The following is a 16,133-nucleotide window of genomic DNA, read 5'->3' as shown; positions in this document are numbered from 1 at the left end:
CAAAACACACAACTGATAGCAGCAAGTCATTCAAGGAAACAGACAGTGGAGCGAGGCTTCTACATAAAAACTACAGAAAGATGCTGATGTTAAAAGTGTGTTTGCACAACAAATGTTATGGCACTTTCATTCATATGGCAGCACATTTAAAATAATGCTAAATGCTAAAGGCTATACACTACTTTTGGATTCATTTTTGGATTTTGCGTACAAATGCGATTAATCGTGATTAATCAGGGAAATCATGCGATTTATTAGATTAAACATTTTAATCGTTGCCCAGCCCTATTTATTTTATTTATTTATAAGGCAAAGGTTATGCCGAACTGCTTCCAGCATGTGACATGCCCAACCTGTGGTGTTAACACGCTGGACCACCGCTAAAATACCCTCCATAAAGACGGCTACGAAGCCACAGCGATGCCGGCTTTCCACGCTGCCATCTTCCTCGTGCCGGAGCATAAACAGAAGCTTAGGGCGGTTGCTCCGGTTACCAGGGAGGTCAGCGGTTGGTCCGTCCAATCAGAGGCCACGCTGCAGGACGCGCTGAGTGACGTCAGTCTGTTTACGGAAGTGGCGACGGCTAAGCTGATGGATGATATCCGTCCCCGCGGTGACTGCGTAGACCTTCCCTAATCAGAAACCGTGGGTCGATGGAAAACTCCGCGGGGCTCTGAAGGCTCGAATAAAGGCTGCTGGTCCTGGTGGCATCCCCGGGCGTGTTCTGACACATGTGCAGAGCAGCTCACTCCACTGTCCCTCCCCGCTTCAATTCAATTCAATTCAGTTTTATTTATAAAGCGCCAAATTACAACAAAATGTCATCTCAAGGCACTTAAATAGTTTAGTCCAATTCAAGCCGATTGGAGTCCAATTCATTGTAATCATAATTACAGCGGAGAGGCTGAGGAAGAGTTTCTTCCCTCAGGCCACCGGGACACTGAACCTTCAACCCCCACTTAACTCTGTATATTTGTATTACTATTATTATCATTATTATTATTATTATTATTATTATTATGTGTATTTAAGTCCAGGTTGAAGACACACCTATTTTCAGCTGCATTTGAATAAAGCTCCAAATCTGAAGCTTGAGTTTCAAAACTTAATCACATCATAACTTTTGATTTTATCTATTGTTCTTATTTCTTTCTTTTTTGTTAAAATTGAAATCATGCTTCTCAGAGCTATAGAGTAATACAGAGTTGCGACACGCTTTGAAGTCGCCGCTAGGGCTGTCACGTGGTTCATGTGAGCCTCCGGAGTTCCAAACATCACAGCGCTGTCAGTCAGTTTGAACGGGTTTTAGCGAGACGGAGCACAAAAACAATAACTTTAACATTTACGACGCAATTTTCGGTAAATATTGACCCATAATGTGCATTGATCACTTCACCGACTATGTATTTTAATCAACGTTTTTCTTTTTTGGAGCACAGAGACACATTTATCACCATTTTAAATCGTAGAGGGTACCCCTGCATGCTAGCAGGGGGCAGCTACCTGGTCCTCCTTTATACTGAATCATGCCAGAGGTCCAGCTTACCTTCAGATCTACATCCTTCAACAGAGCATGATGTTACTGTCTGTTCCCAGGATTTACTCCTGTTGTCCCAAACACTCCATCTGTAGAAGATGTCATTCAGTCTGTCTGTTCTCTCTGGTGTCGGATGGACAATGAGCCCCCCCTCCCGCGACCCGATCGACGGATTCAGCGGGTATAATGAATGGATGGATTAAAATATGAATTTAACTTTTTTTCTGGTTAAAACCATATTAATGACAAAATAAATGTGTCAGTTGTGAAAAAAATAAACAAAACAGATTTAAACCAAACATTTTATTATAAAATGTCATCATAGAACATGTAAAACAAGCCTTATTAAAGAAGTTATTTTACTGCTATTTATACTGTTGGGTAGATTAATCTGCAACAATGAACTGTATTTGATCAAATTTAAGGGTTTGGACATTGTAGAAAAGTTCTGAAGTCCTAAGGGTTGATCCATGGCAGCAGCGAGCACCACATCTGCTGACCTCCCTGACAACAACAGAGAAATTAATAAATTCATTATCACAGCTGCAAAGTCATGCTGAAAAAAACTTACTTAATTAAAGAACAGTCAGCTAATGCCTCACTATGCCAAAAATGTAGTAATTTAATCAATTTACCGGAGAAAATACGTCAGAAATACCAAAAATGTATTAAATATATAGTATTTTGGTAATGTTTTAAAACCTAACAATCAAAACAACTTTACACAATGTCACCTGACAATAAAAAGTTAACGGACTTTAGTGAAATGATCACGTTAATTACCTCACGTTAGCCTCCGTTACCAAGCTTTAAGCTAGGTCCCTAAATCCATTCCATTTTTAACATCAACATCGACATTTCATGCTAACCAAATGTAAAAATAACGATGTCTAAGAGTATACTTCTGATAGATAATGCTTAAAAATGTAAAAAAACGTTTAAAATGCTGTTATTTTATTAACTTACCAGTAATTGTTCTTGACGAGCAATTGAGGTTAACGGAGCTGCGTCCGTTGTTTGGAACTGTGGCGTCTCCGTGACCCACGTGACTTCCGCATTCCTTTCTTTCAATAGAAGTCTATGGGAGTGTCGCCACTCTCTTTTTACACCACTCTGATGCTTCTTATTTCTACTGTTTTAATGTATCTGTAAAGCACCTTGTAGTTGAATTGTGCCGTACAGATAAACTTACCTTGCCTTACTGTATACTTTCACAGGTCTATTTGTATTCTATCTTTCTGTTTTTATCTTTGTTTCATATTTTATTTTATTCTATACTGCACAGTTGTACACGGGAGCTTGTTGCAGTTTCATTTCACTATGGGTGTACATCCACATGTGACAAATAAAACTCTGAATGTGGAATCTGTTCTGTATCTGCAGCATCTTACCCTCGATGGGACCAGATTTTGGATAGTCATCTGAAATGAAATACAAATAAAAACTGTTAGTTGATACTGTGGTTTGCATTCATAAGTGATGGATGAATGAATGAAATTAAGGTAGAAAATAAAAGCATTAAATGAGTTTGTGACCATTCATGAATGCATTTCCTCTCCTTTTGTGCACTCACTGTTTCTAAATGCACAGGTCCAGACTGGCGCATCCTTTTCTTCAGCCTTTATCGGGTGCGTATATGACAGTTTAAGGTTGAACTCTCTGTCCGGATTCTTAATGAACACTTCATAGAAGTTTGGATCTTGGCTGTCATACCTGAGAGTTATTTTCTGCAGAAAATAATGGATAAAAGAAAGACAAGTTCAATCATGCAGAACAAAAACAAACAAACTGCATTTTGGATTGAAATCTGACTCATTAGTGTTACTGTATTTACTCATTAATGTAACTGTATTTACTCATTAATGTAACTGTATTTACTCATTAATGTTACTGTATTTACTCATTAATGTTACTGTATTTACTCATTAATGTTACTGTATTTACTCATTAATGTTACTGTATTTACTCATTAATGTTACTGTATTTACTCATTAATGTTACTGTATTTACTCATTAATGTTACTTGACACACTGAGAGAGCTGCTTTCATGCTCTCATGTTTAAAGTGTCATTAATGCAGAAGTAGGAAGGTATTCTGAATGCATCAGTGTAATTTAGTTTAAGCTTGAAGGGTATGGAGCGTATCCCAGCTGTCACTGAGTGGCAGGGTACACCCCGGATCACAGGGCTCAACAATTACATATCTCATTAAAATGATGCTCTAATCATTTCAGCATGATTCATCTTCACTTTCAGCTCTGTAAGGGTAACTTCCTCACAGAGCTCTCATGCTGACAGTGCAAGTTTAGGCCTCATGCTTCAAGGGCATCAGCTTACTTTCACTGTTTTAATTGAGTTTGTACTGTTTAGCTTTTATTGTTAAAAGAAAAGGGCCTGGCTGGGACGTTTGAAGCCAGTAAAGATGGCGTTTTTAAATCCAGGTTAGAAACATTTCTTTTCTCATGTGTCTATGCATGAAATCTGCACGATATCTTTGAACTTATCTGGACTGTTGCTTGTTTTTAAATTCATTTAAATGATTTTATTTGTTTCTCTTTATGTTCTTTTATGTATGTTTTATGCTTCTTCCACTCCCTGCTGCAATGCTTTTATTTTATGTAAAGCACTTTGAATTGTTTTGTACATGAAATGTGCTACAAATAAATTTGCTTTGATTTGCTTTGATAGATGGCGTTTTTCAAGCAGCCACCATGTGGCGCTGTGAGTCTACACTGATCTCCTGCAAAGAAGTCAGTTTTCTAAAGGATGTGTGGTCATCTATTGTCATCTATTGTCTGAGCACATCTGAAGTTGGTGTGGTGACCAAAGTCAGAGTGATGAGTCCAAGATGAAACTAAACAACTTCGTATCAAATGGTGAAACATCAGTCTTCACCCTTCGGTGCTCGGGCCAAACACCAAAACAATCTCTAAAGCCGCTTCAGTAAAATGTGGCCGTGTACGTCAGACTGTTCACGGTACCTCTGGCTGAACGTGTGCCGTCTCTGCGTCAGCTGTGAGGCTGAAGCCCTGCTTCATCTTCAGGAACTTGTCTGGCCCGTGCTTTGGGATTTCTTCATAACCATGGGAGGATTTTTTCTTGCTCACAGCCTAAATAAACACAGATGAAACTGGTTCAAGGTTACAACATCTATGTCACCTCAGTTTTAAGGTACATTTGGAGATGGTCATGGATTTATGGATGTAATATCAGCATCTATGGGGGATTAGTTCAGAATAAGAATTAAAACATTCGTGAAAAGGTCATTATTGATGATAAAACTGAAACTTTGACAGTAAGACTAGCACATTTCAGGTTAGACTGCTGTAACGGCCTGCTCACTGGGCTCTAAACGGGCTATGAGACAGCTGCAGTACATCCAGAACGCTGCTGCTCGAGTCCTGACCAGAACCAGGAAATACGACCATATTAGTCCAGTGCTCAGGTCTCTGCACTGGCTTCCTGTCGCTCAGAGAATAGACTTTAAAACAGCTCTGCTTGTGTACAAGTCTCTTCATGGTCAAGCCCCAAAGTACATCTATGACATGTTAGAGCCATATGAACCAACTCGGGCTCTGAGAACCTCAGGGAGGGGTCTGCTGCCTCAGGGAGGGGTCTCCTGCCTCAGGGAGGGGTCTCCTGCCTCAGGGAGGGTCTCCTGCCCCAGGGAGGGGTCTCCTGCCTCAGGGAGGGTCTCCTGCCCCAGGGAGGGGTCTCCTGCCCCAGGGAGGGGTCTCCTGCCTCAGGGAGGGTCTCCTGCCCCAGGGAGGGGTCTCCTGGGGAAGTTCGTTTTTTTAAACCTGGACCTTATTTCTGGCATAAAACACGTTCATCTACTCACCGATAACAGTTTGGTGAAAGTCGGCGTCCTTCGGAAGATATTTAGATCACTGGAGATCGGCGTATATCCATATAACGGGAGAGAACAGGGCAGAGACAATACAGCCTCTAAATAAGGCATTATCTGTCTTTATTTCACCAATACTTTAAGACCAATGAATGAATGAACACGTACTATTGCTCTGTTAGCTCAGAGCTGCCGTGTTGTTGTTATCCGGGGTTATCAGGGGGCTTATAGGAAGCTTTCTACACACGCGTCAGTGGGATGATGTCATCAACGTGCGCCGCTACAGCACAGCTCATTCACTCCGTGCTCTGTGACGGTCGGCTAACTTCACACAGAGTTTGCTGCTGCTAGTTTTGTGCAACATGGCAGAATATTTATCCGATGACGACGACGAGGACGACGACTCTGAGTACGATGGACGTCCTTTCCCGAGTGAATGAACTGTGCTGCAGCGGCGCACGTTGATGACATCATCCCAGTAGAAGCATGTGTAGAAAGCCGCCTATAAGCCCCCCGATAGCCCCGGATAACAACAACACAGCAGCTCTGAGCTAACAGAGCAATAGTACGCGTTCATTCATTCATTGGTCTTAAAAGTATTGGTGAAATAAAGACAGACAATGCCTTATTTAGAGGCTGTATTGTCTCTGCCCTGTTCTCTCCCGTTATATGGATATACGCCGATCTCCAGTGATCTAAATATCTTCCGAAGGACGCCGACTTTCACCAAACTGTTATCGGTGAGTAGATGAACGTGTTTTATGCCAGGAATAAGGTCCAGGATTAAACAAACAAACTTCTCCTTTAAAGCGATACAATGTAACTTCTCAAAAAGCCCACTCCGGAGCTCCCTCTAGAGGCTTGGAGGTAATGTACGGTTACACTGTCGTAAATACAACACCCTTTCACTTTCACTTTTCACGTTTGTTGACGAACCGGCGAGGAGTTAGAAGGTGCAAGCTATGTCGACTGAGAAGGTAAGAGTAATCAAATGTACCTGGGAGCGTGAGAGGGGTCTATTTGTTTTTGCGGTAGGTGTGCCAGAAAGCAAGTCAAAGTACTTCCGCTCAGCTACCGGGCCGCTGCAGCAAAGTTACATAGCGCAGTTTTTCCAACTCAGACCCCCGAAGGGCATAGGAGACAGGCCAATTGTAATTAAAACTCATTCTAGCCACACAAATTTTTTCAAGCTGTTATTTTAAGGTAGAAATGTTACATAGTATTGCTTTAAGTGTAACTGCAGAAGCAGAAAATCAACAGTGCATGAAGGTCATATTTATGATATTAATGCCTAAGAAAGGCAGAAGTTGTAGCTGGTTTATGTAAACCAGACATTCTCACAATAGTTTTGTAGATGTTTTATCAGTGTTCAAAATGTTGTGATGCTAAATTAAAGATAAAATGACCAGATTGTTGCTTTTTTCTTGCTGAAAACTTGCCCTCACTCTCTGTTGAAGGTGTCTTGCGTACAGTATTTATGACAATAAAATGTTCAGTCACCTGTTGAAGAGCAGGATCGCGTGGGACCAGAAAGACGTGGAGCTTGAGGAACGGCGTGTTGGGTTGATAGTATAGCAACACGTTACACTTGTATTTCACAGGAAGACCCATTTTCATCAAGGGTGCTTTTAAAGTAAAACTTGGTTCCGTTAACTTGACGTGTGACTCTGTGACCTCGGAGACTTTTTCCACAATGTCGCCACAATCGGTAATGTGTAGGATTGCAAAATTGTCCAATAAGTTTCGGATGCCATCTGTGGAAGATACACAAACCACAGACATTGTGAGATGAAAGAAAAAACATCAACACATTTCATAATACTTTCTATTTTCCTAATGCCTTCTGACCGATGCAGATCCAGTGTGGCAGGTGCACCTCGTCTAACCTCCCAGCAGTGACTGTGACGTCCATCAGAGGACCTGCAGGTGAGTATCGTCTGCTTTCCATTCGCTCCATGTGTCCGTCCCAAGAGCCGAACTGGTACCTAAAGCCAACCTTTTCCTTGCAGACCCAGCGCAAACCAGAGATGCTGCACTCAAAGTGTCCCACGTCAGACTGAAGGCTGAAATGGGAGTTAAAAAACAAGCTTCTAATAAAAACATGGAGGGACCCAACAGAGGAAATGTAAAAGTAGCTGCCCTGGTTACATTTGACCAGCAGAACACAACTAACACTTTTATTGTGATCTATCAGAATCACAGTTTTTCTTCTGAAAATGAAATTCAAGCTTAACTTTTTCCTGTAGTTGAGGATGTTATTTTTACCTGTAAGTCGGAGCCTCGTCTGAATCTGAACTGTTCACCTCAGGTCCAAGTTTAGTCCAGCCACCAGAGCCCTGCTGCAGAGGATAATCATTTATATACACAGGTGCAGAATTTTCTCACCGACTCTTCATTTAAATTCTTAAATCAAATCAAATTAAAGATCAATAACTTGATCTGATGAATAAATGTAAGGAAATACCATGCCACTTCCACGGCCCTCTGGCTTCAGACTTCCTGAAGGTCCTTGTTAAAACACAGAGTTTGATTACAATATTAAAGAATCCAATAAAATCGTGTTCATGTTTGATGATCAAACATGTTCAGTAGGACACGCTGCTGACCGAAGCCTCAGAGGAGGAAAAGGAAGCTCTTCATATGCACTCTGTTCTGTAATAACACCACAGGAAAGCTAAAGTCCTGAAGATTTTAAAAACGCAAGCGATGCTGTTTTACATTATTACAGCAAATGGACCACATGCACACCTAAAGTGTTGGAAAACACAAAACCACTGACATGCTGGTTGTCTGAGATCAAAAGTGAGAGAATAACCAAACCCACTCAGGTTTGATCCTCTGAGAAACACCAATGTTTGCACCAAAGGTCCCTGCAGTCAGCCCAGCTGTTCCAAACTCTACTGAAAATTAAACCGACGAGAAGAAAAGTCTACGCTCAAACACAGTCACTGTGGTTCAGCTTCTTTGGACCATCAGTGTCTTCGCTAAATTTCATGTCGTTCAGAAACATAAAATGATACAGATGACGTTCTGAGTACCAGCTTTTCCACATTTGTTTTCCACATTACTCACCTTTGGATGCTGAGCTGGTCTCTGATAGCTTCTGGACCAGGTCAGTCCTGTTCATGTCCATGAAAACCTCTTTGGTCACCTCCACCCACTGCTGGCCAAGCTCCACCACCACCAGATTCAACATTTCAGCTGTCATGAGACGGTACTCCAGCTTATAGTGAGGGATTTGTGGGACGCCCCTCTGGAAACATGTCAGCTCCAGCAACCATGTGAATTTTAAAAGATCTGTTTTACTCAAACTCTTCAGAGTTTCCAGAAGAATCTGTTTATCAGCTGTCTCTGCTGCTATCTGAAAAAAACAAAGAATTCATTCTTAAAGGTGCATTTTCTCAGATGGCAAAGTTAAAGCTGCATTTCTTCACATTTTATCAGTATCAGTGTTTTAATCTGAATGTTTGCATGATGACCAATGTCCATAAAAAACACCAACATTCCCAACAGCTGATTCTCTGACTGGTGTTTCAGGGCCCTGAGTTCCCGCTGCCTTAGCTGGTAGGTGTGATTAATCCCAGAGCGTTCATTCTCAGGTTTTCTTCTGTTAACAACTTTGAATTCAATCACCTTAGTTTTATCCAGATAAAACCAGTTTACAATCAAACAAACACCTCAGGGCCCTTTGCATAATAATCTAACAAAGTCTTTGGCTGTGTTCGAAACCGCATACTTCTCCTACTTCTCCTACTAACTTTTTGAGTTAGTATGCGAGTTTGAGGAAGCGAGAAGTTCCCGGATGCATACTAGATTCTCCGAAATGTTGGGTATGCATCATGAGGTTACTACTCATACTCAAACTACCCAAGATGCAACGTAACGTGACGTCGCCGATCGTCATTTCCTGTGAAAATGGCAGTTTCAAGCTAGCTACAACGAGGGTAGGTTCACTTCCTGTTTTCAAAACAAAAGCACCAATTGTATCGTAATGGCTTTCCCTATGATAAAAGGCAACGGGTATTTTATTTTGTGAAAATAACCGGAAGTGCGTTGCTCACTGCGGCTAGCTTTAGTAGCGCCGAATTCGTGGGAACAAAATTGTAAACAGCCGGTATTTTGTCAGGTTTTCAACACGTTGGGGATCTAAACGACTACTTTCTCACCTGAAAATGTTTCAAATGTTGCTAAAGTTTACAGAGTTTATAGCTTAAGAGAAATCAGCTTCAGGCCGGCTGATTTCGGCTCGGGCAGGAGCGAAATGCATTGTGGGTAAACGCTCTGCATACTGTCTGATCCATGAGTATGTAGTATGTAGTATGTAGTATGTAGTATGCAGTATGCAGTATGTAGTATGTAGTATGGAAGTATGTAGTTTGTAGTATGCGGTTTCGAACACAGCATATGACTCTGCTTCGCTTTGAACAACCAGAACCAGCCTGAGGGAGTTCCTGTCTCACTGGAGATGTGTCAGGAGTGCATTACATGAGCCAGAGATTTGTCCTTCTGTCGACAGCTTGGATGCAGACCTTCAGAGAGACGGGTCATGTTCATTAGGAAAGTTCTGGAAAACACGACTTCAACATGGTATGATCCCCTCCTCTCTGGATCAAGGGACCCTTCCTCATCCGAGTCAGATCAGAAGGAACTAAGGTTCCAAAAGTGACGGCTCAGTTCTGATTTCACAGTCAATAATTACACCTCCGACAGATCCAGTGTAAACAAAGCCTTCTCCCTGGTGTGCACAAGATTTCCTGTTGTTTCAGGGCACTCAGAGGTGTGACAAGAGCATCAACAGCAGGAAGGGATGACACCTGTCAGAGAAGAGAGGCCATCCCAACAAAGTGTTCAACCAGGGACACGCAGGGACTCGAAAAAGCATCAATGGAGCGTCTGTCCACAGGACTCTGGTATGTCCCACACTCCTCAAAGATGGACTTTATGAAAGAGTGCTCAGAAAAAAGAAGATAGAATATTTAGAGTTCACCTAAAGGCATCTGGGAGACTCCTCAAAAATGGGTAAGAAGGTCCTCTGGCAACATGAGAATTAAGATGGATCAAAGAAAAACACCACATGGTACAAAGTCAGCACCCTGAGAATAACATCAGCACAGTAAAGCACGGTGGTGGAACAATCATGCTGTGGGCTGTTTGGCAGGGCTTGGGAATGTGGTCATGACTGAAGGAATGATTCATCAGGCTAAATGCAGGTAAACTGTTGAGGAAAAGCTGAGGTTCCCTTTTCAGCATGATGACTCAAATCACACCGCTACAGAAACAAGTGTTTCATGGAAAGTTTGAACTTCTTGGAATGATGGTCAAAGCCCTGACCTCAGTCTGACCGAGAATCTCTTATACGCCTGAAAGGTTTCTATCCTTCCAAGAAAGCTTATTTCAGCTGCTTGTGATTGGAATCTAATTCATTTGGTCCCACAGATCATGGCCTCTGATCTGTCTGACAATCCCACGCTCTATTCTACCCCGCTTCTTAAACAGCATCCAGAGATACTTAAACTCCTCTACTCCAGGCAGCGACTCACTCCCAACACGGAGCGGGAAATCCACTCTTCTCTGCTTTGGACCGTGGCCTCAGACTGGAAACTTTAAGAGTCGTCTAGTTTCAAACACGAGTTTTGTTTGCGGCCTCATTTAAAATGTTAAAGGTGAGATTGATTTTCATGCTGAATGAAAGCTGTGATGTCACACTTACTGCCTTCAACAGCGCAGCTCCATGCTCATCCCCAGAGAGTTCCTCTGAGAAAAAACAGATAATTATGATGTCATCTCACATCCAGATGGAGTCGTCTTTGGTCAAAGTTAAACATGCACATTATACATGCAGAACTAAAGAATCCAGCTAAAAACACTGAGCAACAAGGAGACGTGAGTCAGATATTTCCGTACAGCTTTATGAACCTCGTTTCTTCTGTTTAGTACAGGTGATGATCCAGTTTGAACTAGTTCAGCTTACCTTTGAGTACTGAGCTTCTGTCTGTGAGTCTTTGCACCAGATCAGTCTTCTTCATCTCCATGAGAGTCTCACTGACCACCTCCACAGACTGCTGGTTCAGCTCCTCCACCATCACATAAGCTATAAGTAACCTGTCTGCAGGCAGCGATGTCCATAACATGTGTGAGAGATTCTCCCGAGAGATCATCAACTCTTCGAATCTCTTCAGCTCCTCGTCGCTCAAATCATTCAGAGTTTCCAAAAGCAGATGTTTCACAGCTGTCAGATATGACACCTGGAACAGTCAGTACATCCATTATTTATATGTGTGTGTGTGTGTGTGTATATGTACATAGAACAGAACATATTGATCTATTTGTCTCATTACGTTTTTTAACATCAAACTAAATTCTACACAAAACAACGAGTCCTTTTCCTTCTCTTTTAGATGCTGAGACACGGTTATTTTGTTAAGTTACAGACTGCAACTCTTTCACGGCGGGTCAAAGGGAGGCATCAGTAACATGTTCAGAGTGAGGACTCAGCCTGCATCTGCTGAATGAAAGCCGTCACGTTCTGAGTCAGACTGATGTCACGTTACTCACTTTGTGGATCAGACCTCGCTGTTCACCCACAGAGAGTTTCTCTGAGGAGGAAAAGACACAAAAGACACTCGTGAACAACTGATTTCATAATTATATCTTAACTCTTTGTATCAGAAGCATGATTGTACAACTAAACAAAACTCAATTTGAACCTTCTCAGCAATGATAAAGGATATGAGCTGTGTCTCACAGCCCCAACACTGACACTCACACCGCCATTTTCTTTCCTTTGACTCATAATATAAATACTGGAAAACACACTGGAAAAAATGCCCCTCCAAAAATAAGTAAAAAAAAACAACAAATACAAGATGTTTTTGCTTGAAATAAGCAAAAAATCTGCCTAAATATCTTGACAAGCCAATTTTCGGCTTGTCAAGATTTCTTGAAATAAGATGTGATATTTAGGAATTTTGAGATAAAAATTACCTTGAAATTAGCTTAAAAACCTCTTCAAATGAAAAGAAAAAGCTTGTTTCATGTGAAATATGACTCAAAACAATATGTTTTCAAGACTTTTTCACTTAACAAGATATTCCAGATGTATTGTATTAAAACAAGTCCCTATATCTGGCTGAAATGGTGCTTGTTAGGCAGTTGTGTCTGATATTAAGTGTAATGGGATACTCAATGAGACAAATATACTTGGTAAGATTTAGATTTTTTCCAGTGCAGACGTCTTTCTTCAACATTACAAATCTTACTGAGTTTATCACCCAAATGTTAGCATCCATTCTCAGATTTCTGTTGTTATTGTCCTACTGTTTGGTGCTGAGCTGGTCTCCAAGAACCTCTGGACCAGATCGGTTCTGTTCAGGTACTCGAGAACCTTTCGGGTCCACTCCACAGACTGCTGTCCAAACTCCATCACCATCACATCCACTGTGCCTGTGCTGCTTTCTGTACGACTCGAAAAGTCTGAACCAAAAGTAAGGAAGGTCACCGACACCAGAAGTCTTCTGAATTTCAGGAGCTCCTCAGGCCTCAAATCATTCAAAGTCCCTAAAAGCAGCTGTTTGACAGCTGCCACCGTTGCCACCTGGAACAGTCAGTACATGCATGAGACAGATATTCAACCCACTGAGACGGTTACAAACATGTCAGCAAGATCACACACGGCCCCGATGCATTTGGTACATGCTGCAGGATTGACTACAGAGGGCTGTTTACTGTTTCTGATCATCAGCAAAACAGGCTGAAAAATGACAAGAGGAGGAAAAATGAACTTTTCCTCCTTCAGCTTCTTAAAATGATTTTATTTACAGCCTGCAGCTCTCAATGTTTATTGCTGCTTCACTCTCAGAAACTAAAGTACAGAATTGTACCTTTAGGGGTACGATGGCTTGTCCCTGGGGCAGTACCCTCAGAAGGTATAGTTCTGTACCCTTATACTGAAGTAGCCTAACACAGACTGTCTATTGTACCCCAGCATGTAGAAAACATGCTGGGGTACATATATGTACCTTTTACCACTTGAGTACATATATGTACCTTTTGGACCCTCAAAAAGATACATATATGTACTTTTAGGTCCAATAATTAACCCTAGGGGGTACATTAGTATAGATTGTACCTCAGGGGACAAAAAAAAGACTCGTACTGTACCCCTATTTCTGAGAGTGTAAACACAGAAATCCATAACAGGATCTCATATCTGTGTCTGTGTTTAACTCATTGACTGCCAAAGACGTCTATAGACTTCAATTGCGTTTTTTAACGGAGGCTGGGGAACAATCTAGCAGAGTTTGTCACTAAATCTTAGGCTTGTAAACACTAAACAGAGAATATACTGGCAAAATTACTTACTTTGGATGGGAGATGAGTAAAGATCACATAGATTGTAGAAGAAGACTGAAGCGGCTTTGAAGCCAATGAGACTAATCAAAATGTTTGTAAACTATAATTGCCAAGATCGGAGAATGAGAAAATACAAAAAAACAAAAAATTTAGGCAGCTAACGCTCGAACAGAGCCTTCTGTGCAGCAGAAGTAGTGTACCACTACTATCCACCGACGAGATACCCGGGCCAAGCGGAGAGAGTCGTCGGCGTGCTCGTATTTCACCTCAGCGGAGCGCACCACCAGACAGTTCTGATGACTCAGACAATGCTATGCTATCAAAATACCTTCTCAGTGTTGTTTTTGCTGTTTTATGGAAGGAAACCACTTTTCAGATGTTTGAGGTGTCACTAAAGCAAAAAATGTTAGCATCAAAGTCACTGTTCTGCTTGACAGGTTTCTTTGCACAAAAAGCTTGTTTTCTCCATTTTTTGGTCAAACAGCTGTTTTTGGTGAAACCAACCTATGTTCTACTGTCTATTACTAAAGGACTGAAAATGGTAGAAACAAACATTTTTCCTGATGAAAGAAGAGAGTCTACTCTTTCTTTTGGTAATTTCGGTGTGTACAAAGTCATAAGACACACTTTTCTGTGGGTCTTGGAAAATCAGTCAAAATACTGAAAAACACTTGGCAGTATGGGTCTCTCTGCACTGAAAATGGCTGGCAGCCAATGAGTTAAGGTTGTGTAATTCATTTCTATCCCTCGATTCATTCCTCCTGTGCTCCTTACAAACATCCGGCATTAAACACGTGTTTGCATTGAATCAGTAACATGTTCAGTGTGAGGACTCAGCCTGCATCTGCTGAATGAAAGCCGTCACGTTCTGAGTCAGACTGATGTCACGTTACTCACTTTGTGGATCAGACCTCGCTGTTCACCCACAGAGAGTTTCTCTGAGGAGGAAAAGACACAAAAGACACTTGTGAGTGGCAAAGTTTTATGATTTGCACATGTTTTGTCTTTGTTGTCTTACTTTCTGGCCCAAAGCTGGATTCTGCCAGCTGATCAGTCTTCTTTATTTCCTGTAAAATCTTCTCAGTTTCCTCCACCGCCTGTTGGCCGTAAGTCTGAACCATTGAAAACACCAAATCCTGTATGTTTGGCACATCCAGCGGCGTCCATGGTTTTACATAATGAGGCCCGACTTGTTGAGTTTTACTAAATGTGATCCAGAAGTCTTTGAGCGAACGGTCACTCAGCTCAGCCAACTTTTCCAGCAGCAGCTCTGTAACAGACTCCATCGTTTTTATCTGGTAATTCAAAGGAAATGTTGTTTAATTCAGTCATCAGCTGTGATTTAAACTGATCTGTCTTTTTACTTCTCATTCATGTTTTAGAAATGCAGACGGAGAAAGATTATTTCAGCTGGACATGTTGGAACCAAAGATAATGTGTGTAACATCTATTCAGTGAAAGCCAAATGAACTGCAGTCAGACTCACTTTGTGGATCAGTGCAGGAAAACATTCACCCCCAGCGTGTTTCTCTGAGGAGAAAAGATTCAGAAGTTACTGATTCAGCAGCAGGTGTTATACTCAGAACATATTTAAATGAACACTGTTAAATCTTTAGATTACCCACATCCCTCCCACAAGGAAAGAAAGCAGGAGGAAGCACGTTCCTTTGAGAGAAAACACAGATCTTTGTCAGGATTGTTTTTCTGTTTCTTTCTAAAACCGCCTTCTTCTTCAGAAAGCTGGTTACCTCATGATTGGACTGCTGGTGTGCAGCTTTCATCTATTCTCAGTTCTTTTATGATGTTTTTGCAGATACTTTCCACCATCCAAACGTGCTGCTGTGCATTATGACCAAACATCATTTGTCTTTAGAGAGAAGAGGCTTTCTCCTGCAGCCCTTCCACACAAACCATACTTGTTCAGCCTGTTTCTAGCTGTGCTGTCATGACCTTTAACCTTTAATAATAATAATAATAATAAATTTTATTTTTAAAGAGGCGCCTTTCTGGACACTCAAGGTCACCTTACAAAGTGGATAAAAAACATCAAAATAAAACACATCAATATTAAAAGAAGTAAAACACCAGAAATCAATAAAATTAATAAAACACAGAAAATCTTTTACAACAAAAAAGGGGGCAGGGAATTGTATCAGATGGAATAGGCAGTTTTAAACAGATGAGTTTTGAGTTGTGATTTGAAATGGGGGAGTGTGTCTGTGTTTCTGAGCAGGGGTGGTAGAGAGTTCCAGAGGCGGGGGGCAGAGCGGCTGAATGCTCCGCTGCCCATGGTGGTGAGACGGGCGGAGGGGATAGACAGGTGTGTGGAAGAAGAGGATCTGAGAGAGCGGGAGGGGGTGGAAACATGGAGGAGATCTGACAGATATGGGGGGGCGA

At 41.6% G+C, this 16,133-nt stretch overlaps 1 protein-coding gene across 1 annotated transcript in view; it reads right to left on the bottom strand.

The window, feature by feature from the left end:
* Positions 1-16,133, bottom strand: part of LOC142380615 (uncharacterized) — a 30,858-nt gene that overhangs the window by 3,941 nt on the left and 10,784 nt on the right. Inside the window, exons 7-21 of the mRNA XM_075466528.1 lie at positions 15,223-15,266; positions 14,755-15,031; positions 14,634-14,674; positions 12,702-12,978; positions 11,940-11,980; positions 11,356-11,629; positions 11,095-11,138; positions 8,457-8,745; positions 7,849-7,892; positions 7,650-7,723; positions 7,233-7,447; positions 6,885-7,138; positions 4,519-4,647; positions 3,111-3,264; positions 2,929-2,958 (exon numbers count right to left, since the gene is read on the bottom strand). Of these exons, the coding sequence (XP_075322643.1) occupies positions 2,929-2,958; positions 3,111-3,264; positions 4,519-4,647; positions 6,885-7,138; positions 7,233-7,447; positions 7,650-7,723; positions 7,849-7,892; positions 8,457-8,745; positions 11,095-11,138; positions 11,356-11,629; positions 11,940-11,980; positions 12,702-12,978; positions 14,634-14,674; positions 14,755-15,031; positions 15,223-15,266 (2,187 nt within the window). The remainder of the gene's footprint in view (positions 1-2,928; positions 2,959-3,110; positions 3,265-4,518; positions 4,648-6,884; positions 7,139-7,232; positions 7,448-7,649; positions 7,724-7,848; positions 7,893-8,456; positions 8,746-11,094; positions 11,139-11,355; positions 11,630-11,939; positions 11,981-12,701; positions 12,979-14,633; positions 14,675-14,754; positions 15,032-15,222; positions 15,267-16,133) is intronic.

The sequence above is a fragment of the Odontesthes bonariensis genome, chromosome 5 (assembly GCF_027942865.1).
Source record: "Odontesthes bonariensis isolate fOdoBon6 chromosome 5, fOdoBon6.hap1, whole genome shotgun sequence".
NCBI classification, from domain to species: domain Eukaryota; kingdom Metazoa; phylum Chordata; class Actinopteri; order Atheriniformes; family Atherinopsidae; genus Odontesthes; species Odontesthes bonariensis.
Note: the sequence above shows the minus strand (reverse complement) of the source record. Positions and strands in the feature narration are given on the sequence as shown.